Here is a 25,911-nt window from a genome sequence, read left to right on the forward strand (position 1 = left end):
TGAATTTCCTCCATTTGTACACAATCTGTCTGACTGTGGATTAGTGAAGTCCAAACTCTTTAGAGATGGTTTTGTAACCTTTCCCAGCCTAATGAGCATCAACAACTCTTTTTCTGAGGTCCTCATAAATCTCCTTTGTTCATGCCATGATACACTTCCACAAACATGTATTGTGAAGAGCAGACTTTGATAGATTCCTGTTCTTTAAATAACACAGGGTGCCCACTCACACCTGATTGTCATCCCATTGATTGAAAACACCTGACTCAAATTTCACCTTCAAACTAACTGCTAATCCTAGAGGTTACCATACTTTGCCACTCATAAATATGTAATATTTAATCATTTTCCTTAATAAATAAATGACCAACTATAATATTTTTGTCTCATTTGTTTAACTGGTTTCTCTTTATCTACTTTTAGGACTTGAGTGAAAATCTGATGATGTTTTAGGTCATATTTATGCAGAAATATAGAAAATTCTAAAGGGTTCACAAACTTTCAAGCACAACTGCAATATAAATTGGGTCACTGGGTGTTTTAGTAACTATGGAGGCAATTACTTTTTCACAGAGGTGATACAGGTGTCAGTGAACTTTTTTCTTTGATTAAATGATCATTTACAAAATACATTGTGTTTACTCAGGTTGCCTTTTGCACTATGCTATATTTGTTTGGAAATCAAAAACAAGTAATGTGAATAAGCAAAAACAGAGGAAATCAGGAAGTGACAAATGCTGTATATTTGTGAGCTTGCTACGGTGTGTGTGCGTGTTTGTTTCTCTTTTTCTTAATATACGGCATTGTTTTATATCCTTGCGTGGTATGCATTTGTTTAAACCTACACTGGATCGGGGTAGGCATGGGGACAGAATGTTTCACACTGCTGCCACTGAGCTCCTGTGGACTGCATGTAAATGTCAGCATAGTCTCACCATGTGTAAATGTGGCAACCTTAAACAGGACTTGTACGTGTGTTTAGCTGACGAATACCATTTTAATCCATATCCATATCCATCCATATCTAAAATACCCCCAGCCTCCCTCCCCACGATTCTGAACTGGTTTAAGAGAAATTGTGAAGGAGTCGGAATGAAAGCTTAATCCAACAGCAAACGACCCAGGGGTATCAAACACCCACAAAATGGACAGCATCAAAAAGAGTATTTATACGTGTTTACGGTATCAAAGAAGCACCAACAATGAGGGGCTGGGTGTGGGAAGAAACCCGAGAGGCAGTAACAAACCGACAGGAGGACGAGCAGAACCTACAAACTACGGACGCATTGTCAGACAGCCGAGAACAACCTGATGTGGGAATATTGGAACCCTTCGGAATATTACTCATACCGTTCCCCTTTCATCCTGTAACACGCTACACGAATTCGCTCCAGAACGTGGCTCTTTCAAGTCGGACGAGTTGGCCACACATCACCAGTATATCCGGACCGTTTCGTCTCACCACAGTTTCCTGTCTGACCCGCCTCCGCATAACAACTCCCTCTTTGTGGTACTCCTCATTTTGATTTGTCGGGCTTCTGCGTCAACGTGCATAATGCCACAGCGATTGGTGCGCGCACATCACGTGTCCTCCACTGTCTCGCTGGCCAATGAATGACCAGTTTCATTATGACACAGAGAGATTCCGCGAAATTGTTACTATGCGAACACCAAAGCCCAGAATATATGAGAAGTACGGCAATTAGAAGCAACCGTGGCAAATCATAGTCGCGTTGAGGTAGTAGAGCAGACCGGCTTCGTGTACTTTAACACTTCGGATCATAAAGTGACGGAAAAGGAATATTTTGAGTATCCCAGCGACTGTGAATGTTCAACCGAGGAACGCTCACCTGCTCTACAGTATAAGTATTACAACGATAAAGGCAAGTGTTTTAATTATGTAGCACATTGGACTGGACTTGGTCCTGGTTTGTCACTATAAAAAAAATCACTGCAGTTTTCTAATTTGCTCGGGCTTCAAGGATTTACTTTTTCACTTTTCTTGGCTGATGTGGAGTTGGGAGAAGTTATTACACGTGGGCTACTGATTGTTGAAAGGAAAAAAGTCCTTGAAAATATTTCAAATCTATCTACGCTTGCACGCTTCTTCCACCGTATCCCGTTTTCTAACTGGGATTGCAACGAGAAGGACACGGGCTACGATGTCGGAGGTGGATCTTGCGGCAGAGTGCCTCGTCTCCATTTCTAACGGAGCAGCCGCCAGTCGCTGCCCCAGCATGCTGCTGCACGAGGATGCGGATGCCAAGGACCCGCAGGAGCGCGGCACGCTGCTGATGTTCGCCAGGATTTTACTTGAGCTGAAAACTCACAAGCCACCGTCGCGTCTGTGTAGCTGCACCTCCGCCAAGTGCTCCTGTGGCAGCGAGGCGAGCAGAGCAGCGGAGCCGGGCGAGCTCCATCGGATAGGCAGCGACGCAGCGAGGAATCACCGACTGCTTGGAATTAAGTCTCATCGGGGCTGCACCGTGCGGTCGACCAGAGAAAAGAATCACCGCTGTCCTTACGCGGGATGCGACAAAGAGTACGGCAAATCGTCCCACTTGAAAGCACACGTGAGAGTGCACACTGGTGAGTTTAAAGAATAAAAGAGGGGGTGAGGGGTGGCATTGTTAAGTTGGGTGCTGGTGCGCGCCTCAACGCAGCTTGCGTCATCTCACTTTATTCACTCGCGCGGGGCGGCTGGAGCTGCGATTCCCTTTGGAGACAACGGAAAACGCGCTCATTCGGCGTGACGTCAATGTGCGCTCAGAAATCGATGGCACCCCGCACCCAAGTATACCGCACTCTCAGTATCTGAACTTTGACTGACGATCGAAATTGAGAACTCTCTTGTTGTCTTTTCATCGCGTGGGCGGGTGCTGTAGCTTCTTGGCACAGTGCGTACCGGAACAAAGTGCACGAACTTTTTCTGAGGACACGTGCGTGGCCATTGAACGTGGGCGCTGCCCCAGTGTTACGTTGTTCTCCAGGGGCAGGGGCTCTCGCGGTGCGCGTGATCTCGCTTGAAGCAGAGCGTGCGAACTGCAGACTAGCGTCGGGAACAAAAAAAAAAAAAATCAAGGTCACTCATTAAGTCATCCGCGGTACCACCCACCACTGGTGGAGATGAGTAGTGCCCTGATGGTGGATAAAACATGCCCAGCTCCAGCAATGCCACATCGTGCTGGCTTCCGCATGAAGGGAGGTGGGAGGAATGTCACCCTACCTGCGCGGCGACCCTTCCATTTAAGATTAGATGGTGAAGGGTGAGCAGCGGGGCAACTTTTTCCTTGTAGGCAAAGTTCACTTTAAATGGTACGCGTTACTCCGCCCATTAGTTAGCGTTAGTCCGTGAGGCATAGGGTTAGGAAAAGTCAAGTCAGGTGTTTATTTATATGTGCGCCACATAGCACCAGATTATGTTTTAGCATCAGGCACCCTTGGCGTTTGGTCGGCGTCATTATTACTCACGAGAAAATGAAGTTGTTACATTTTATACTGGATGGTAGTGTCGTGGTGCAATATTTTATTTTTGGGCAGTGCGCAGCTAGTTGGGAAGAGAAACTGTAACCTTTAGGATCCCTCATTAATGACGTCACGCAGCGGACCCCCACCCTCGCTCTCCTCACATTTTGTCAATCCAATGCTTCTAGTAATGTTGTCATACAGTTAGGACTCCCCTTCCCTCATAATTTATAAACAAGTTGACCCTCGAAATAACAGCACTGAACTCATCATTCTGTTTTACTAATGCAACTTATTATTATTAGTGTGCGTGGTTTAAGCGTTAACCACAAATGCATCCAGTTTGTAATCGGCTCACCGTTATATAATCAAATAACAGAGTTTGCTGGACAGGTTTGGCCAAACACTTGTGATAAGAAGCAGTCTGCCTTTGTGTAAACAGAGATCGTTCCCAGGAACATTGAGTCCATCTGGGGTTCAGACCACCTTTACTTTGCCACCCCAGACACTTTCTCCATTTTATGCTTTAGCAGCAGTACCTAAATGTTGTATTACCTGACTGAAAGTAACATTACTTGACAGTTTTGTCATTAAATTCCAACTGGAGCTACATACAGATGCTAGGCACACAACATACATACCTTGGTGGTGCATTGACTGACAACTAAACCTGGAGTATGCTGCAGCACCACTGGTGGGGATGAGTTATTCTGATAGCAGAGTTTGTGTCTGACCATAATCAGTTGCCTTAGGGCTGGGATATACTTGACATTACATGAGGCGTATGCTTGTGGACCCTGCTGCTGTGCAAGCAGTGTGCCGACTATACTTGTGCACATACTTTATTTAAAGCTGGAGGATTCCACCAGGTGGCAAGTATGAGCTGCTGTTGCGAAGGTGCAGAAAAGGATAGTAACAGTGACACAGAAGATGGTATGTTAGACCTTTAAATATATCTCTTCATTACGATGTGGAATATGCAACACTTGTATTGCCCATGAGAGAAATGGATGAAGAAATGTACCACGAATACTTTCATATGTCAGCATTTAAGTTTGATGATTTGCTTCACCATGTCGAACCATTCATCAAACATTGAAACACGCACATTGATCCTGTTGGAGCTGCGATGCGGCTTGCCGTCACACTGCGTTATCTTGCCATGGCCAAATCCCCACTCCTTTTCTCTGACATTTTCCACTTTGCACGAACGTCTCTCCACATCCACTTTCAAAGAGCTGGCGATTTGATGCCAGCTGGTCTGACAGGCACTCTGGAAACGTTAATAGTAAGCAACGATGTCGACGTCGCGTAACAAAACATGAACACATACACCACCGATATTTTTGTAGGTGCTGCAACTCGCGCACACGATACGTCATTCATTTCTGACAATGTGCCAAAAGAGTGCTGGGAACGCATGGCAGTTATGACGTGTGTGCATTAAGTGTCCTGAGCATCAAGTACAACCAGGTCTTTACAACTTTGTGATGTCATGATATGTCACCCGCCCCCACTTCGTCAAATAGCATCTCAAAAGCTGTAAAAGCAGCATGGCATAATTTATGGACTGATCTATACTCGGGCATTGATTTAGTTTAAAATATAACCCACTCCTCATCCTTGTCCTGACAGACTGATGAAACAGTTTCAGTTGTGCCCATTCACAGCTCCGTTTGGGACCGGCCATTTGATTGTATGTCAGTCACAAAGTGTACAGATTATTGCAGTTCAGGCTGTGTATGTCTACTGTAAGTCACTGGTACGCATAACTTTAAGTGCCAGTAGAGAGTAGCACAAACCAGTCTTCTGGGGTCTCAGCGGCCAAATGCCTTGTCCGTGTAAAAGAAGGTGGTGCGGGCCAGATGTATAAGAATTAGTCATGTAGAGTAGCACTGCTCAAAACAAACCGTAAAGGGCCTTCTATGAGTTAGAAAACATATGAGACCCTCTGAAATAACAATAATGATAATAATAATGAAATATTACTATTTATAAGTCGTTTGTATCTTCTTGAAGAAGAGAAAGTGCAGACAGGAAACAAAAAAGACGTGCCGGCTGTGTGAAGCACGACTTCAGAAAAATGCTGCAGGGCCTATCACTGTCCCTAAGATCGAAACTCTTATGAGCGCAATAATAATAATAATAACAATCATATATTTTATTTATATAGCAATTATCCCCTGCTATTTTAGTTATTGCTAGTTTGCGGCCATTTGTTGGTTGCAGCATCAGTACAGGAAGGCAGAGAGCCGAGACTGCTATCTCTACAACAACAACAACATTTATTTATATAGCACATTCTCATACAAATGATGTAGCTCAAAGTGTTTTGTAGGATGAAGAAAGAGAAAAAAGACAAAATATAAAAATAAAATTAGGCAGTACTAATTAGCATAGAATAAAAGTAAGGTCCCAATGGCCAGGGAGGACAGAAAAAACAAAAATAAAAAAACTCCAGACGGCTGGAGAAAAAAAATAAAATCTGCAGGGGTTCAGAGGCCACAGGACCACCCAGCCCCCTCTAGGCATTCTACCTAACATATATGACCTCAAATCAATACCTCATGGTATTCTACAGCTCTACCACCATTTCTCTCATTGCTTCTACTTAAGAGTGTATCATTCCATGGCTGGCAGCGCTGCCACCAAGTACGCAATAATCAAAAGGCTTATGGCCTCTGGGGCAAGTAGTGGCTGGTTCAGGCCATTTCTAGAACATTATTGCCCTACTGTTTTTCTGTGGCCTCAACTTGGTTGACTGTAAACTGCCGCATGACTGTATATTGAATAAATTCATCAAACACAATTTTGTTTGGAAAAAATGTTTAAACCTGTTTGCTAGAATACTAGATTCCTACTGTTCCTACTGCCTGGGCCAATTTAAACTTGCAGTTGGGTTCCTGATCCAGTCACTGCTATTTTTACATTTATGCTTGATGGGTTAGACTCCAGCTTCCCTGCAACCCTTCTCTGGATATGTGGGTTTGGAAAATGGTTGGCAGCAAGGTGATGGAGTGGGGTTGGTTCTCACCCTGGTCAACCCACTGACCTTCGCCATGCTAAAGGATGTGCTTATTAGTTTAACTGGCAAGTCTGCATTGTTTGGCCTGTACTGGACTGGCATCAGCTTGGGTAAGGCGTGGTGTACAAAAGCACAATGTAGTCATGCGTTTGATTCACATTCACACACAGCCAAACCACAGACAACACTCCATACATCAAATTCCAACAAAAATGAATCTGTTAAAAAACACAAGGGGATACTTTATACTCATCTATCTAATCATTTATTAGGAAAAAGAAGTAATTCTCCATACTTTAGATCAAATGAAATTAAATCAAGAATACATACAACAGTTACAGATTTTCCAACTTTTTTCTCCGCCTACAGATGAGCTGGCTGTTAAAAGTGTCTACACCCACCTGTTTTGCATTTTCCGGTCTGAGGCCTTAATAAATCTTAATTTGTTAAGACTTCAGATCCTTACTTAAAATTATTCATTAATAAATGATTAAATGGTTCCATAATTATTCTCCTTTGAGAGACACCCTCTGGCACAGGTTAGAGCCGTAAATCGAAGAGTGTGCCTCTGTCAGCTTTGCACTTGCGGCACTTCAGTTCTCACTCACTCTTCTTTGTAAAATTGCTCAGACTCCCTTTGGCTGAATGAACATTTAATAGCACTGGTCAGTTTCGCTCACATATTCTCGATTGGACTGTGCTCTATCACTTGGGCATATTCAGTCCCTCATTGGCTGCATTGTGGATCACGGTCTTGCAGAAAGACAGACGTTTCCTTAAATCCAAATTCTCTTGCTGATTGTGGGTCACTTTCCTTCAGGATTTTTTGTGTTTTGCAGCCCATCTTCACAAATCTGCAGTGCATTCCATAATGCGAGGAGGCCACCACTATACAGAATGGTGTTTTCATGAGCGTGCACCATGTTGCACTTGTACTGTACAAAGCACTTAGTATTGAGTCCAAAGATGTTAATTTGTTTCTTATTAAACCCTTGGCTAATTTCCCACAACAGCCTTGTGCTTTGTCATTGAGGTGTTGACTTCCTGAGCCCCTCACAACTTATTTCTTGCACCTCAGCTAACAAACACTGTAATTCCTTCAGAGCTTCCTTCCACACGTGAACTGGCTGACCTGTGCCCTGTTGACATGAATTCATAAGCACTGATGGACGTCATAATGTTCATGTTTGTGGCATATCTTCTTTTTTATAATGGAGACTACTGTACTGTGCTGCACAACTGAGAAATGGAACTTAACATAAACGAATGCAGGTGGACTTTTTAAGTGTATCATATTAAAAGGAAATATTTATTTAAAATCCATTATCCAACCTGTTATATCCTAACTACAGGGTCATGGGGGTCTACTGGAGCCAATCCCAGCCAACACAGGGCACAAGGCACGAAACAAACCCCGGGCAGAGTGCCAGCCTACCGCAGGGCGTACACACACACACACCAAGCACACAACAGGGATAATTTAGAATCACCAATGCACCTAACCTGCATGTCTTTGGTCTGTGGGAGGAAACCGGAGTACCCGGAGGAAACCCACGCAGACACGGGGAGAACATGCAAACTCCAAGCAGGGAGGCAGCAACACTACCACTGTGCCACTGTGTCGCCCTTATTTGAAATCGGTTTATTGAATTATAATACACTAGGGCAGCAAGACCCCCTGGTGCCCTCAGTGCCTTGACCTTCAGCTAAGTAAATCAACTAAATACAAACATTGGTGTTATGAATAGATATTTTTTTTTAATAGTTCTTGTGAAAGAAAGTTTACTCGATCAAAAATAAAAAACACACCTTTCTTGATATTAAAAGCCAAGACTTTCTTGATATTTTAGTTTATAATTTAAAAACAGAATAAGAATCTGTAAATCTAACAACATCACATTAAAGTTCGATAAATTCTGAAAAGAGTGATACCAAACATACATATGTAGGTTTTAAAATAAGCCCGATTTAAAGCATGACAAAAAACATGGCATAAAAACATAAAATCGAACAAAATTGAATTTTGTTCCAGCAGCACAGTTACCAATTTCTTTCGCTACTTCAATGACATTTAATTTAAAATCTGCTTCATATTTTCTTCTGATTGAACACTCCATTGTAGATAAGGGATGCTCTTGCGATAAAGGTGTATAAGGATGTGAGATACAAAAAACACAAATCAGTGCAAACATCACTTCAGAATTGTTCAGGTATTACCGTGTGGTCAAATAGGCACGAGAGAGAGAGAGAGACAGAGAGGTTAGGAGCATGTGCTGATACAGCGCAGTGGCGTACCCACATAGAAAAAAAAGGCAGTGTGCTCCGTGGTTACTCTCTCAGGTGGGCATTAGCATATAATAATCTCTTGGACCAATAGCATAAGTTTTCCACATTTGACTTACAGTATGCGACCGACATAAAATACCAGAAATTATACGGTAAAATCAACTCCCAACTTATCTGTGGGAGAACTTATCCGCAAGTATATACAGTAATCAGCTGCACTTGGGACACCTGTGCAAACTGTTTGCTTCATCTTGCAAGATTTAATTTACATGGCATTACATTTACTTATTTGGCTGATGCTTTTATCCAAGGCGATTTCCAAAATTTATGATGCAATTGGTAACATTTTCTTTTGGTTGTCCAATTTGAGCACAGACGGGTCAAGTGACTTGCTCATGGTCACACAGTGTAATTGCTGTAGAACATCTGTAGGTTGTAACCTATTAGTTGTTCCCTGAAGAAGGCCCATTTGAAATTTCCTGTTTTTTCAGTTTTTGCTAACCTAAACTTTAATTTAAACCTCTAGCAGTTTAATTCTTACTTTTCACAATTTTAAGTCATTCATTGCATTTCAACTGATTAAATTTGAATTAAAACTGAAGTGTTCTAAAACCTTTGACCAGTAGTGTGTATATATTGTAGAAGATCAGCCCGGCTACAGACAGACACCAAGGACACACGATGTCCAAACCACACACATTCTTGATACTCTCCCTTATTTACACAACACTATGCCTAAATCAGCACAATACCCAGTCCCTTTTTACTTCTCTTCTTTTCCTTCTGCTGCCTCCGCTGCTCCAGTCGCAAGCTCCGTCCTCTGCCTCCCGACTGCAGCTCCCCTACTGGAGTGAGGCAGCCTCTTTTATGCTGCACCTGGAAGTGCTCCAGGTGCTTCCCAATTAACTTCCGGCAGCACTTCCAGGTGTGGCGGAAGTGGTGCCTGTGAATCCAGCTCCTCTTCCAAGTGTGGCAGAAGTGCTGCAAGCCTTGTATACGGAGCTGTCCAGCGCCCCATGGTGGTGGCCACGAACCCCAGCAGATTTGAGCTTCTAAGCCCCAAGCCTGTGGCCCCGATGCAACCCAGGGGTCATGTCCTGGGGTATGAATTGCCCTTTTCCTGGTCCCCTGCTCTGCCAGGCCTCCTGGTAGGGCACGATCCCGGCCATCCATCACAATACAGTAATCCCTCCTCGATCGCGGGGGTTGCGTTCCAGAACCCCCTGCGATAGGTGAAAATCCGCGAAGTAGAAACCATATGTTTGTATGGTTATTTTTATATATTTTAAACCCTTAGAAACTCTCCCACACTGTTTATAAATATACTCCGCACAGTTATACAGTAAACCCTCGGTTAATCCGCTCCAGACAGATAAATGAATTTCCACAAAGTAAGATTCTTTATTTATAAATCTAATATTTTTGTAGTTAGAGCAAGAAAACCTGTTTACGACCTTCTAAATATGTTTTTTAACATTATTAGAGCCCTCTAGACATGAAATAGCACCCTTTAGTCAAAAGTTTAAACTGTGCTCCATGACAAGACAGAGATGGCAGTTCTTTCTCACAATTAAAAGAATGCAAACATATCTTCCTCTTCAAAGGAGTGCCGTCAGCAGCAGAGAATATCAGAGAGAAAGAAAAGTAAACAAAAATCAATAGGGTTGTTGGGCTTTTAAGTAAACGACGATAAAGCCACCACAATAAAGGAATCAATGTGAAGGTAGTCTTTTCAGCATTTTTAGAGGAGTGTCCGTATCTTCTAAGCAAACAGCCACTGTGCAAACAGCCCCTCTGCTCACACCCCCTCCGTCAGGAGCAGAGAATATCAGAGAGTGAGAGAGACCGAGAAAAGCAAACAATCAAAAATCAATGCGGGCTGTTAGAGCTTTGAAGTGTGCGAAGCACCATGCAGGAAGCATATCGTATATCATTGAGGAGTTTTATTTAATACGTAATACGTGCTCTGATTGGGTAGCTTCTCAGCCATCCGCCAATAGCGTCCCTTGTATGAAATCAACTGGGCAAACAAACTGAGGAAGCATGTACCATAAATTAAAAGACCCATTGTCCACAGAAAGCCGCGAACCAGCGAAAAATCTGTGATATATATTTAGATATGCTTACATTTAAAATCCGATGGAGTGAAGCCGAAAGTCGAAGCGCGATATAGCGAGGGATTACTGTATATGTATATATATATGTATATATATATATATATCCCACAACGGGAGAAAGTGAATCACATATCAAGTAGTTTTTTTATCCTAAGCTTTCAACTCCTATCAGGAGTCATCACCAGAGGAAAATAATTCGACATACAGGAAGTCAAGGCAATAAGGAGGGGAGGGTAGGTGGATGTAGGGGGTGGTGAGGTAGGGTTCAGAGGAGTTGGTCATAAAATCTTACTATGTGCATATTCTTGTTTTGCCTCCCTACATCCAACTCCCCTCCCCTCCTTATATTGCCTGGATTCCTGCATGTCAAATTATTTTCCTTCTTTTGAACTTTCAAATACACTTCCATTTTCAAAGCCACTTTGACAGCATTTAAAGTGTTACTGCTAAGATTTCCTTTATTTTTTTTTAGTATGGCACAGAAGCCATGCCGCCAACCTAGCTGATACTTTTCCAGAAGTGCTGACACAGCAGGGGTTCTTCATGCCTTTGTACTCTGTAGTAAGGTGACATTGCTTATTGTATTTTTTTCTGCAGTGTAACACTAAGCAGTCACACAATACAACCAATCCAGCCAAACATTCGTAGCATAACATTCGTAGCATAACAGCAAATGGCATGTGGTGTCCAATTCAGTGAAATTTTCATTAATGGCCAATATTGCCACAAATATTAGTTGGAATCCAGAAAATGTAATTATGAACTGGTGTTGGTTTAAAGTGGTATTCAAAATGATGTCTTGGAGTCCATAGGTGCCATTTTCTTTTTGACTACAGCTGAACAGTCTGTGCCCAAGGGTCTTTGTTGCAGAGCAGTAGGCTGCAGAACCTCATGAATGGATGCAGCCTGCAGACTGCATTCATGTTTCTTATATTTGAAAGAGCATCAGCAATATAATGCAAGTGATACAAGTGAGTCAGAAAAAGATTTGGAATTTTTTGAAAAAAAAAAATGAAGAGCACTGCCTCTGTGAATTTTTCACATTCTCCTTGTGTGCCTGCTTTTTCCTCCACCATCTCAAATACATACATGCTCAGTTTACTGGAGACCCCAAAATGCCTAGAGTTCATTCCTTGCTCCCAAATTTGCCATGCTAAGCTGAGTCCCTGTGAATTGGGCAGGGTCAGTAAACGGAAAAAAAAAAAACTTTCACTCCATCACATCTGGTCAGTGTCACATTCATGAAGCATGTAAAGCCACTTTAGACTCGAAGTTTAGGGGGCCTCGTGGTCTTTTAAACAACAGCTGTCAAAACCAATTTTTTATTGTAAAATGCTTATTATCTTCAAGGATAATAGATATGGGCGCCAGTCACTCAATTGCAAGCTCTGAAAGATGTAGAAGCAAATGATTTTTAGGTAGCATCTGATTATTTTAAAAAGCAGTTTTGAATTCCCCATCCCATACTTGTTATTATTATTATTTAAATGAATTAAAAACATCAGGGGCATCTGACCAGGCGTTTTAGTACCAGGACAAACCTCCAGGTTTATTGAAAGAGGCCTTCAAGACCATCTGACACTGACAAATGTTTTACTTTTTGATGAGGTATATAACACATACTGAAGTAATATTTTCACTGTTGCTGCCATCATTTCTGCTAAAAAGACTGATCACCTTGCCACCTATGGATGGGACCAGTGTCTTGGTTTTTAAGGTAGATCACCAAGCTGTAATGGCACATCATCTACATAACAAACCGCAGGGAAAACTAAAGACAACCAAAACTAAGGAGAAGACAACATTACTGTAGACCAACACATCTGAAAAAATAGACAACAGCAACAATTAACAGTGACAAGCATACTGGCTTGTAAAGGCCATCTTTTGGTTACTTAAGCAGGACTGGCCTTAGAAGATGAATGCTACCAAGGATGTCGTCTTGGCTCCTACATGTGTTTGTACACAACAACGTTCCTTTCTTCCCTCCACACACCACATATCTTTAACAGGAGAATATCTTTACGGTAGCTGAAAACACCTGTTTTGTTTTTACTTTTTTGTGTAATTGTACACAAGACTTTGTGTTGTTATCCTATTTGCAAGCTTTAAACATTCCTTACGGCAAATTAAGTAACTTGGATGATTAAGTATAACTGAACCTGACATAATTATGTAGAATACCTTGGCAAGGTTTTGAGTTAGTTTCCAATTCTGCCGTCATTACGTAGACTTTATAATGTTATCTTGGGTGCTACAGTATGAAGTGTAACAGTAAGGATGGACACTCCAGTCCTAGTTGTCACCTTGCTATACACCTCCTGGGTCAAACCCACTACAGGCTTCAGTGAAACTGGCCACTTTTAAATAATAATACATTTTGTTTATTCGTAGGCGCCTTTCTAAACACTTAAGGACACCAAACAATAGATACAACACAGATTATAAACAAAACTAAAATACAAAAATTAAAATCAGACAGAGCAATTGTAATTAAAGAGAAAAATCAGTCTTTAACAAATGAGTTTTAAGTTTAGATTTGAAAGTGAAAATGATTCAATATTTCTAAGCTCAGATGGTAATGAGTTCCAGAGCTCTGCGCCCCATGGTGTTAAGAGGATCTAAGGGTGCAGGAGGGAATGGCAACATGCAGGAGGTCAGACAGATATGGAGGGGCAAGGTTGTGGATAGTCTTAAAAGTTAACAGAAGAATTTTGAACTGAATGCGGAACTGAACTGGAAGCCAATGAAGCTGCTGCAAAATGGGAGTGATATGGTGAATAGAGGGGGTTCTAGTAATGATGAATTCTGGACCAGTTGAAGCTTATAAAGAGATTTTCAAGAAAGACCAAAGAAAAGGGAATTGCAATAATCCAGACGAGAAGTGACAAGGCTATGAACAAGGATAGCAGTGGTGTGGGGAGTGAGGGAGGGGCGAATACAATTAATGTTACGCAAGTGGAAATATGCAGACTGGGAGATGTTATTGATGTGGGACTGAAAGGATAAAGTACTGTCAAGGATGACACCCTGACTCAACCTGTGGGGAAGGGGAGACAGGAATTATGAATAACAAATGAAAAATGATCAGTTTTGGATAATGTTGATTTTATACCAATGAGGAGAACCTCAGTTTTGTCACTATTTAATTTAATAAAATTTGAAGAAAACCAGGATTTGATTTCTGCTATGCAGTCAATAAGTGAGGAGGGTGGAAAGGAAAAAGCAGGTTTGGGTGTCATCAGCATAACATTGGAAGTTAATGTTATATTAACAAAAGATATTGCTGAGGGGAAGGAGGTAAATAATGAAAAGGAGAGGCCCCAGGACAGAGCCCTTAACAGTGGTGGGTTGGGATGTGACAGTTTTAAGCTGAACAAACTGAGTGTGGCCGGAGAGCTTTTGTAAACTACTGGGTGGCAAGGTCCTTTCAAAAAAATTTTAGAACACCTATTATTCCAGAGCAACACAAAAACAAAACATTTATAACCTTAAACAGTGAAACGTCAAGCAAAATGACACCTTTTATTGGATAACTAAAAAGATTACAATATGCACGCTTTTGAGGCAACTCAGGGGGTTGTAAGGTTGTTCTTCAGGCAGGATGTAATTGTAATCTTTTTAGTTAGCCAATAAAAGGTGTCATTTTTGCTTGACTTTTCACTGCATTCATAATGGCTAACACAGTACAACACCCTAGTACTATAACCATATACATAATGAGAAAGGCAGACATAATCATTTGACATGCTGAATAATGAAATCAATAATGAAGTATAAAACTGGGGATGGGCTTATGACTATGAATACAAAGTTACGTTTCATTTGGATCCTCAGTCCATTTGTATCTCTCCACTGTAAACATACTAGATTATTTATGATGTGACATTTCATGCATGGATACTCCTCAAGCTGATGCAACGTAATTAAAAAAAAAAAAGTTCCAAGCTTATTGTTCAGTTTATTATTTATTTAATTCATTAAAACTATTTTTAAATAAACATACTTTTAAGAGTTGTGTTCTTTTCCTAATTTGAACTGTAAGTTCCAATAATCGTTGGATTAATTTTTATTAAATTGCTATTTTAACATCATTAATTAAATGTAATCATCTAATTTTTTTTTCCTCCCCCAGGTGAAAGACCTTTCCCATGTAACTGGCCTCAGTGTTCCAGAAAGTTCTCCCGCTCGGATGAACTCACCAGGCACCTGCGCACCCATACCGGCGAAAAGAAATTCAAGTGTCCTCTGTGTGATAAACGTTTCATGAGGAGTGACCACCTGACAAAACATGCCCGCCGCCATTCGGATTTTGACCCACGTATGCTTGAAAAAGCTAGCTGTCGGAAGAGGTCTTCTGCCTCCTTGTCTTCCTCAGAACCTGGGGATTTCTGTAGTACCCCACAAGAAGAGTGATGCTTCAACAAAAGGCTAAGGTTGGAGAGGCTTTCCGGAAAAAAGTTCCACCTCGATTCCTGGATGAAAGTGTCAATTTAACTTGGGCCCCCTCAAACTGTATAGTGCTGGACACTTCTTTTTTTTTTTTCTTTTAAATCTCGGCAGCATAGACATTCTTTTGACATTTGTGGTGTTAAAAATTTTGACCAAAACAAGGATACATTACAAAAAGCTATCAGGGTAATAGACATTCATGTTATATAAAAAGATGACCCTGTCCGCTTCCATGTACAGAGTGATAATTCAGGGAAATGTTTCTTCAGGAATAATAATGTACAGCACAGATTAAACGACTAGAGTGACAGGCAGTTTAGAACTATGCACCCTGCATTCCTTCTCTTGAAAAAGCTGTGTTTGCAGTATTACGTATGTTCAGACTGATTCCGCAGTTTGTTTGCACAATTTGTACTCTTGATGTGCAGTGCTTGCGCATTCGATTCTCATATTCCTATACTTTTATTTACTTACCTTCTCTGACGAGAAATTATCTCGGCTTGATTGTTTTACTTGTGAATTCTGTGAGGAAGAATTATGTTGTACATATAAAAGAATAACTAAAACAAAAGTATTAAGTATGCAGTATCAGAGAATACAACAAACAACAAAGGCTTCCTTTGAATTGTATTGTCTTCTGCTTTGTGTCTGTCATCTAGATGACCACTTTTGCTTGCACTAACTGTATATTTTTGTGTCACAGAAATGGAAAAGCGCATTTGCAGGTTACCTACTCAGAAAACAAAAAGTCCTTCAGTACACCACTTGATTTTAAATGTAGCTGTTTTCAGCAGGGATTTCAACTACATTTCTGGAATTGAAGATTGAATTTATTGTAAAATGCTCAGCGTGGTTCATGTGGGTGTGGGCTTAAATCAAGCGCCTTACTGCATTGTGCTTTTTTGTACTAACCCCTCAATACAAAACCGTGCAGGTTAAACAAGTTTTAAGGAATGTGCTGCTAGATTTTGTTTAAATCAAATCACAATGTCTGTTACCTTCTCTAACACTTTACATTATCCTTTATGTTAATTAGCGACACAGAAGTTAAGCACATAAACACTGCTGCACAGGCTTACAGTGTCAAGAATTATGCATTACAGTTCAGAATTACGAAGAGTTGTTTCCTCTTTTTTATAACAGGTGTTTTGTATTGTGACAGTTAATTCACTTTCATTTTTCCACTGTCAACTTGCTTTTGCCTTCATTTTAAATAAAAACGTCAAACAAATGCATAGCTTCCAGCCTGTGGGGACCTTGAATTGTGCCCTATTAGCTATTGCTGTGAAATGGAAATGTGCAGTTAAGAGTAGTCAGTGTTAGTTTTCTATCAAGAAGCTTTAAACCTTGATAAGACTGTTTTACGAATATCTGATTGTGAAACAAAAAGTTGTTTTTTGTTTTTTGTAGTATTACTAAGGCATGGATTTTCATAAATAATTGTGAATAACTAATCTAAGAAAAGATGGCCCCAAAATATCCAGGGCTGGGGATTCCATTTTTAGAAAATTACTACCAGTTTATGACGTGCTTTAATCAATAGCTGGGTATTCTTCCAGTGACATCAGAAGCATAAAGAAAAACGCACAAAGAACAGAAAAGTTTCATTAGAATGAAGCTTTGCTTGATATTAAGACACTGCACTGTCTAGCTGCAGAAAGACCAAGCCGTTCACCATGAAGTACAATGTCCATTTTGTTTGAAAATATTTAAATTCAGCAGCATGGTGATTTAGTCACATGCAAGGGAAAATAAAAGGTTATTTCAAACAAAGAGAACACTTTCAAATTCGTATTGTAAGTAAACTATAAAAGTACAAAAATGGCTTTTATTTTTCTGAAGCCAAGTTGGCACATCTTCACACAAAATGTAAAACCGTTGTACTTTGTTTAATTTGCCACCAAAGATTTCAGAAAAATGTTTACTTATGAAATATTCACTAATGGAATTTTAGCACTCCGCTTATCTGCTTATACACTTAGCAATATTTAATGTGCAATAGACTTGCTGCTGAACCTAAGTTAGTTTAGTGTTGACTTGCATTATTTAGAAAATTGAAAAGTGAATAATTTCCTGTGCGTCAGTAAATTAATTTTCTAAACCCACTTTTTCCAGGACAGTGTTGTGAGGATCTGGAACTAAAGCACAGGGTACTCTCATGACATAAGGGTAACTATTACTGTATTTGCTACACACTTTAAAGCCAGAACTACCTATGTTTATCAAATTAAGAAATACTGTAGTACATAAGCAATCAATTTAAACAGAAACTGCTTGCAAACATGTTGGTTTAGATCGGGGTGGGCAAAATGTCGCTCCTGAAGAGCCGCTTGGCTACAGGTTTGCATTCCAACCCAATGGCTTAATTAGAAACCAATCCTTTATTTCATTTTATGGCTTGTTGCTCTGCAATGTAAGGTTTTATATCTGAGGATATATCATCCAAATGATTTGAAGCCTAAAAAGGATCATTTTAAATCTGTCACATTTTCTATTAAGTGTTTTATTAAATCAAACAGTACATGATAAAATTATACAGATGAAAATGGAATCGAGCAAGAAGGAAAACTGCTGGCTGCTTTGTCTTTACATCTTATTGCTAATAAGGAGCCATTAAAACACTGAATACAGCTGTTTAATTAAGGGTGGGGACCCTTAACAAGCGAGACCACTAAAATGAAGCATCAAAATGTCACCTGAGCAATAAGCGCTTCATCAGTAGTAATTGACTTCTCATTAAGAAACTGGGTTGGAACAAAAACATGCAGCCACTGCCCACCCCTGGTTTGGATGCAACAAACATTTCACATAGAAGAGGACCATGGATTTATCACAAGCCGCATCGGTTGTTGTGTAAATTTAAAGATCACAACATGCATTTTTGGTTTCGAAATAACTCCTCAGCATCTGTTAGACATTGATCATACTTAAAAGGTGGGAGTAGCCAGCGAGTTGAGTGCATCTTAGCTTTCTAAGGTCACATAAAACAGGGATCATAACTGTGCTAACTATTCTAGGTGACAGATCTGAAAATGTAATAGATGTATTGAACTTCACTGTGATCAAATATTTGTGACATGTGCTTAAAATTCTAGACAGGTTTTAAATACTTGATTGGCCTGTTGGTCAATCTCTCTCTCAGGTCTGCTGAGATTATTTTGTTAAACTCCTGTATTCCTATATAATGTAATTCATAGCTCTTCAGCTACTTTTGGAATTAAAGTCACTATGCTTACTGCAAATGTTTTGAAATTTATATTTAGATACGTGGCTTTAATATTAGCAGTTGCCTTGATGCATAGCTATGGCTGCATTGAGCAAACAATGAAATAAACAGAATAGTTTTAGGGATAGTGTTAAACGTTTAGGACATCTTTAGAAATGTTCATTAAAATCCTTGCAAGAAGCAGTAGCCCTGTTTGCTCTTTTTAGTGTATTCAGTGCATAATAGTTCTGCTAGTTTAACAAAGATTTATCAATGTGTCAAATACTCGGCAGCCTGCGTAACCAGACCCCTCAAAAACAAAACATTTCCAAAAACCGATTTCCTAGGGAGCTGAAGTAAGCAGAGGGCACTAAACTACATCACTTCTTGTTCACAATATCTGCCATTGCTTGGGACTTCTCTTCAGTGCCATCATTTTCTGTTTAAGTGCTGGTGAACTATGATGGAGTAATGCAGCTGATTTTGTAGAAACACGTTAGATTTGACTAAATTGTTTTGGTCAAGATTTTAGAATAATGTTTCCTAATGTCTTATTTGTATTGTTAGAAACTTTCATTGCTTCTGAATTGACAGTATGTGTACAGATAAAGCACTAGAGCCTTTGTTCTTTGTTCAGCATTAAACAGCACTCTTGTGTATTTTCCCCAGCCAATCTGAGTAATATTCATAAAATATTTGCAAACTAAATTAACTTGCTTTCTTGTACCATACTATGAGTAAGAAGTACTTCCATCTTTCATGCCCACACACAGCCATTACTTATTCCCTCATCGTCATTTGTTATGCTGCATGATTCATTCACCATAAAACTAGAGGCCTTAAGAACTATACCATCTCAGCCTTAAACTATCAGGGACTTGATCGATTTATTTAAGCAATGCTCATATCGTGCCATGAAACATACCACACATCTTGCCTAATGCCCCCTCTCCCAACTCAACTCTCAATTTTAAGTGATATGTTAGTTCTCATTAAAAGTATTTACCAATATAATTGAAGAATGACACAGCGTAATTATTCAATCTCACATCAAATATAATAAAGAATCTGTCTGGAAGGGAGCATTATACTATTTACTACAGACATCGGATTAACTGCAAGACCCCGTCTGCTGATTATTTAATTTCATTAAAACTTCACATTCTAAATATATTTATTTTTGGTACAGTGCAATCGGTCGTCCGTTTACAAGATTTGATTCCTCTTTTTCACATGGCTATTCATTTGTATTCAGTTATTGTATTATTGTCTGTTCAAGTTTTATTTTATCTATGAATTTCTCAGCCCGGTTTGCCGTTATTGGCCGTTGCCAGTCTCTTAACTGTACTTGAGCTTAGAAATTCTTTTTTTTTCTTTCAGGTGCTTGTTAAGTGTTAATTTTTGAAACATTCCTTAAAAGGGAGTGCAGTTCTAATAAACTGATATGCAAACAACAATGATTAAAGAGTGATTTGTTCAGCTTCGCTCACCCACCCAACCTACCAAGTACAAATTACAACATATTTAACACTGATTACAAAAGTAAAGTCACAATATGTAATCCAAATCCAAAAGAATAAGTTCAGGTTTGAGTTTTCTAAGCGGCATGCTATAAGTGCAGAAAGAGAATGGCAAAAAAAATAGGTTCAGCAGTAGCAAGTTATGGTACAGTCCAGAAGACTCTTCAACAGTCAGCTCTGGGCAGCTCTTGCTTTACATGCCCACGACAAACGACTTTGCCTTCTTTTGATGGGAATGGTTGGCTTTTGGATTTAATTCTCTACATGCCAACATTGTGGTTTATGTGAAGACTTTAAATTGACAATTTTACTTTGCTTTGCACATTACTTTCTCTACAGACTAATTTACATTAGACATTGCTGTCATGAATCTTTTACCAGTAAACAATGTATATACTGCAGCACATAACACTATTTTATTATTTTCAAAAATAAATATGCAGCAATTTTCATATGCAACAGTTACTGGCAGAAGGCTTGATGTGATATTTTGAAAGCAGACAGCTATTTTAATCTATATAGTCTATAATCTTTTAGATTTCCAAATATTACCATAGAAATAAAGAAAGAAAAATAATATAGACGGCCGTCTCAAAGAAGGCTGCGGTTTTAAGTTGTTACCGATGTTCTACTGTTATCACATTGAATGTGTGGCAGCTTCAGACATAAAATAGTACAGAAAACTTGTGCAATAATTTTTTTCATGTATTGAGTTATCTGTTACTTCTTTGATCAGTGTTTGTTAAAAATGAGGGAATATTTCACACACAGTCTACCTCGATCAATTTATTTTGCTTTTTGTGAAAATCCAAGATCAATAAGGAAAGGAGAAGCCCAGATTAGTCTGCGTGATTCAGGAATGTAAATAGAACTTTTTATGTTTCAGGACATTTGATGAATTGCGTTTATTTGTAAATATTCATTATTAACATTTTTTTTTTTTACTCAGTAGTTTTTCCAGCAGACTTAAACGTAGCAGTATGGTTTCTTGTTCTTTGTGCTTCAGTGTTTACCATTTGAAACCGTCATATGCATTTGCTTCCAACAGACAACTAACTTCATTGTGTGAGGTTGGGTAACTTTTGTTTTATTTATTTAAGAAACTATGTTAGGTTTCACTTGCTGTCTTAATTAATATATAGGGATGTACACAGTGCCAATATAAAGACAAGCTAGCTATTGGTAAATAAAGAATAGATCAATGCACTTGGTTATATATTTGGGAAAACACCTATTTATGTTTCCTTACTGTATGCATTTTACATGCTTGTGCTTTTTTCTTTAATACAAATAAATTTCTTGCTCTTGCAGTTCTCAAAATGACTACTACTCTTTTTCTTGTTTGCACCCTGCCTAATAAACACTGTCTGGAACAGTGTGAAGGTAAGATGAATGCATAAAGATAACCACTTCAGCTAATACAGTGATTAAAACTTCCAACTTAGCTGGAGCATCATTGCATCAGAATCAGTCATCTAATGTAACGCCATTATAAACAATCACTGCAAATTCGGTTCGGATTGGACGGATTGGAGACAAAGCCAGAGAGGGGAGATTGTGTGGATTTGGACATGTGAGAGGGGAGATGCTGGGTATATTAGGAGAAGCATATTAAGGAAAACAGGAAGGCCTAAGAGGAGGTTTATGGATGTGGTGAGAGAGGACATGCAGGTAATGAGTGTAACAGAACAAGATGCAGAGGACAGAAAGATATGGAAGAATATGATCCGCTGTGACAACCCCTAACGGGAGCAGCCAAAAGAAGTATAAAAAAATCTGTGTAAATCACAAATATCACAATTAAAGTGCAGTGCCTCAATCCTCAATTACGACTAGGTACTACTCCAAAGCTTTCTGGTTTCAGTCTGATTTTATTACAAGATAATAAAGCTGTGCTTGGTCCATTGAGAACACACCTATTCCTGGGCACAGAGACACCTTTAAACCAAACTTAACATAGATAAAATATTTAGGCACTCCTGCTTGTGCTAATAGATATAACCTACTGGCTTTTCACCTCTATTGTGTGTCAGACACACTTGGTTATGCCCATTATTTGTTACACTGATGGACAAAACCTTTTTTCCATTTTGCCTCCTGTCATTTTCACCTGTGCCTCCCTTATTGCTAATCCTCCACCCAGTCCTGTGGGACAATACTTCAGGATGTTAACTGTGCTGCTGACAGTTTCTGCCAGCTTTACAATATTGGTGGCTAAACTCAGAGTTTCATGGAGGTCAGTGAAGTCCATTGTGCTGTAGTGGACAAAAAATGTAACCTATATTAGTGGGAATTTCCAGGAGCCACACAATAATATATTATCCCAATACTAGGGTCATAATGTTATTGATTTTTTTATGCTTTCTAATACATTAAGTATTGCAATTCAATTTACGATATATTACAATGAATTTCTTTCTCGTTTGACTAATGTTAACAACCCAACAGAAAAAAATGTCAAATTTATACCAAAGAAATCCTTATTTTAATAATGGAAATGGATTGTAAGTATCTCAGCATTCTCCACAGTATGTCCAGCTGCAATGGATAACACACACACACACACACACACAAACACGTACATACTGCAGTCTGACCTTTCTACTAGGTGTCTGTGTGATAAGCCCTAGTGTTTGCAGTTGTAGCTGGTCATTGTCACTGGCATTACAATATTCCATATTCATATTTGAACACAGGAATTTCTCAGATCTGCTACAATGAGCAGGATGACTCAAGGTATATGTAGACCATTACTTTCCCATTGTCTCCGGAAATTGTTAAAATGTTTACCATGAAGCAAAGCATGAAGAACGCTGTTTGATTCACAAATACAGATAACAGGCAATTAATCACGGGGAGAAGAAAAAAGATCCTCTGGTGCCATACAACTACATAGTTGCTTTTAGGGAACTGGCCTTCTATTATTTTCAGAGATGAACTTTAGTCATTCAGGACAGAAGCACACAAAGACTTCAAAGGACTCTGTGAACGTACTGTATCTAGCAGTTTCAGCAGCTGGAATTGTTTCACTCTCTAATACCTCTTTACCTCCGTTCTTTAACTCTCAATTCTGTACAAATCTTTCATCTTTTCAGCGTGACTTGTTCAATTTGCCAAAGTACTCAGTTTTAGTATGACAATGCATGCAAACCCTAACCCTTTCTTTGCTTTAACACTAAGAAAAACAAAATGAAACTAAAAGTATAAAATGAACACAACATTTGACATTAGAATCTGTGCACCAACAGCCCTAATACTGTATTCTGTGATATTTCACCTGTTGGAATGAAAATGCAATGTGCTTGTTAACATTTGTGGGAAGCTTTTTCCAATCCACATACCACAAAAATGTACTTTTTCCATTCCAAAAGATAGCATTCTTCAAACTTTTGTAATGGTGCAGAACTGTACATATATATCCACATCATTCTTCAAAGGAAAAGGAGCACCTCCATTTTCTTTTTTTTTTTTTTTTTTAATTGTCATGTTCACAGTTCTAGTTTGGCCGTTCATAACCAAGGTTAAACGGCGCAAGCCAGTAATTAGATATGAAAATTCCAGTACTATTTGTTCTGTTGCAGTAATTTGTGAAATATTAATTTGAAAAAAAAAAAGCAGGTTTCATACAAGGAATGATTGGAGCACAATATATTACACTGAAAAGAATGTGACTGTGGAGTATCTTCTGATCAATGCCAGTGCCTGAGGAGTACCACCATATCTGGATAAAGACTGCTAAATTTTAAAAATATCAGCAAAGAAGCCATACATGTGCTCTTTAATTTGTCAAAATGAATCCATCAGAGGACTCCCCTATCTAGAAATATTCCTTAGGTATAATGTTCATTTAAATAATAAGTAATGTTTAAATGTGTACTGCTATATTTTGGCAGTTGATGATACTAGTGGGATTTCAAAGATCTGATATAAATCAAGACACACAAGCAACCATCACATCCTGCTGCAGGAGACTCCATTTTAAAGTAGAGAGTATTTGACTCCCACAAACACCCATCTGTAGACTAATCAATTTTCTTTCTTTTTGAAGTTAAAATTACAGCTGCAAAGTTTGTCTCCATATAATGGCAACTACTCACACAGACACAACCTTATATGGGTAAGCATGCTGAAAATCATAACCACAAAAATGGCTAAAACCTTTCACAAAGTCACAGCAGCATGACCTTCTGACTTTCACTGGCTAGCAATGTAGAAGTGCCAGATGAATGTTGAGCACCCAGGTCTAGTGGTTCTTAAGGCTTGATTCATTGGGCTGGGCTGTACCTTTGCTTTGCTTTGCTTTAGGAGAATTAAGCTCACTTTTCTGCTATGGAGGTACTAATACTCTCATAGTTCCTGATTGTCACTTGGCCCACCCACTCCAGGAATAAAACAAAGTAACTGAAAATATCCCCTTACTTCAGTTGCAGCTATTTGTGTAAGCCATTCTCCCAGCTAGCAATCGATATGGATTTGGAAACATTTTTCATTTCAATTTTAATACATATATGTAAGTAAGTGTGTTCCTATACTGGCTGCACATTTAACATTGTATTGTCTCAGTGAGGAAATTCTATCATGATATTCTTCTCTGTAAATTCAGAAGTTTCAGATATGGTGAAAAGATGGCACAAAAAATAAAGAAAAAAAGAAAAGCCAAATCTTTGTTCGTAGGGTATCACAAATATGTATCAACAAAAAATATTGCAATACAAATCTGATTTTGTTCTTGCATCTCTACTATACAACATGGCCTAGAGCTATTTATTCCTCTGAACTTCTCTACCAACAACAACTGCATTTCCGAGAGAAGCTGTTGAGAGACGCATAATGAATCTGAATAAGTTACCGTAGTAAGCGACTGCAAAAATCATCAGTGTTCAAAGCACTTCAGAAAAGGGCAAGACAAGTAAAAAGCCCTGGTTGGAGGAAGGGTATGAAAGATTGCCCACAATGTTTCTCCATATCACCCAGAAAAAACATGAAAATAATATGGTGATTTGGGGGTCTAAACAAACATTTTTCAAGAATGCTAAGCAATATACAGTATTTATGTGATCAAAATCATAGCCTAGATCTTGATCAGGCCAAACAAAATAATGGAAGTGCTAGAATCATGATTTGCAAAACCAGAGCTCCTAAGTTTATCATGGCTGATAAGAGGAATGTAACAGAATTCAGGAAAAAAATACTTGACACAAATACATGTGCCCAAATGCCAGAATTATGAAAGTGTGACAAACATGTACAGCTCAATAAGACTATGAACCAAAGCACACTAGAGTTTTTTAAAATGAAGAAAATGCACTCTTTAGGGCAGAGGGACAGTCCTGGCCTCAATATAATTTAATTTGTATTGCAAAACCAAACAATTAAGTCACTATTGACCACATGACACAGCGCAAGTAACTTACATAGAAGAAAAATGCAGACATTTCACCATCACGATATGCCAAGGTAATATACACATCCAAAAAAGGTTCCTGGCTGTTAGAGCTGTGAGAGTTAGCTGAATTAAGGATTGACAAAGAGGGAGAAGTAATTAATGTGATGACATTTTAGTTTAATTAAAAAAAATATTTTAATTAATTAATTATTTTTAAACATTTTCCTCAGAAGAGGTTCTGAAGAAAAAGTGTGCTTAAAAAATTCTCAGTTCAATGTATTAAATCCTAGGCTGGAAGACACTAAAATGTGATAAAAACAGTAAACTATTCTTACAAAGGCACTATTTATACATTTTTTCATATATTTTATATACAACTATATATACAGACACTCCAACTCACTCATTATTTATTATATTTTATATATATATATATATATATATATATATATATA

General features: G+C 39.0%; 1 protein-coding gene across 1 annotated transcript; it reads left to right on the forward strand.

Annotated features, from left to right (window-relative positions):
• The first annotated feature begins 1,654 nt into the window (after window positions 1-1,654).
• On the forward strand, window positions 1,655-21,390 carry klf9 (Kruppel-like factor 9). The gene is made up of 2 exons (XM_039750737.1): window positions 1,655-2,589; window positions 15,029-21,390. Exons 1-2 carry the CDS (start codon window positions 2,163-2,165, stop codon window positions 15,307-15,309), a joined length of 708 nt encoding a protein of 235 aa, XP_039606671.1. The 5' UTR covers window positions 1,655-2,162; the 3' UTR covers window positions 15,310-21,390.
• Window positions 21,391-25,911: the final 4,521 nt, after the last annotated feature.

This window comes from Polypterus senegalus, chromosome 4 (genome assembly GCF_016835505.1).
Source record: "Polypterus senegalus isolate Bchr_013 chromosome 4, ASM1683550v1, whole genome shotgun sequence".
NCBI lineage: Eukaryota > Metazoa > Chordata > Cladistia > Polypteriformes > Polypteridae > Polypterus > Polypterus senegalus.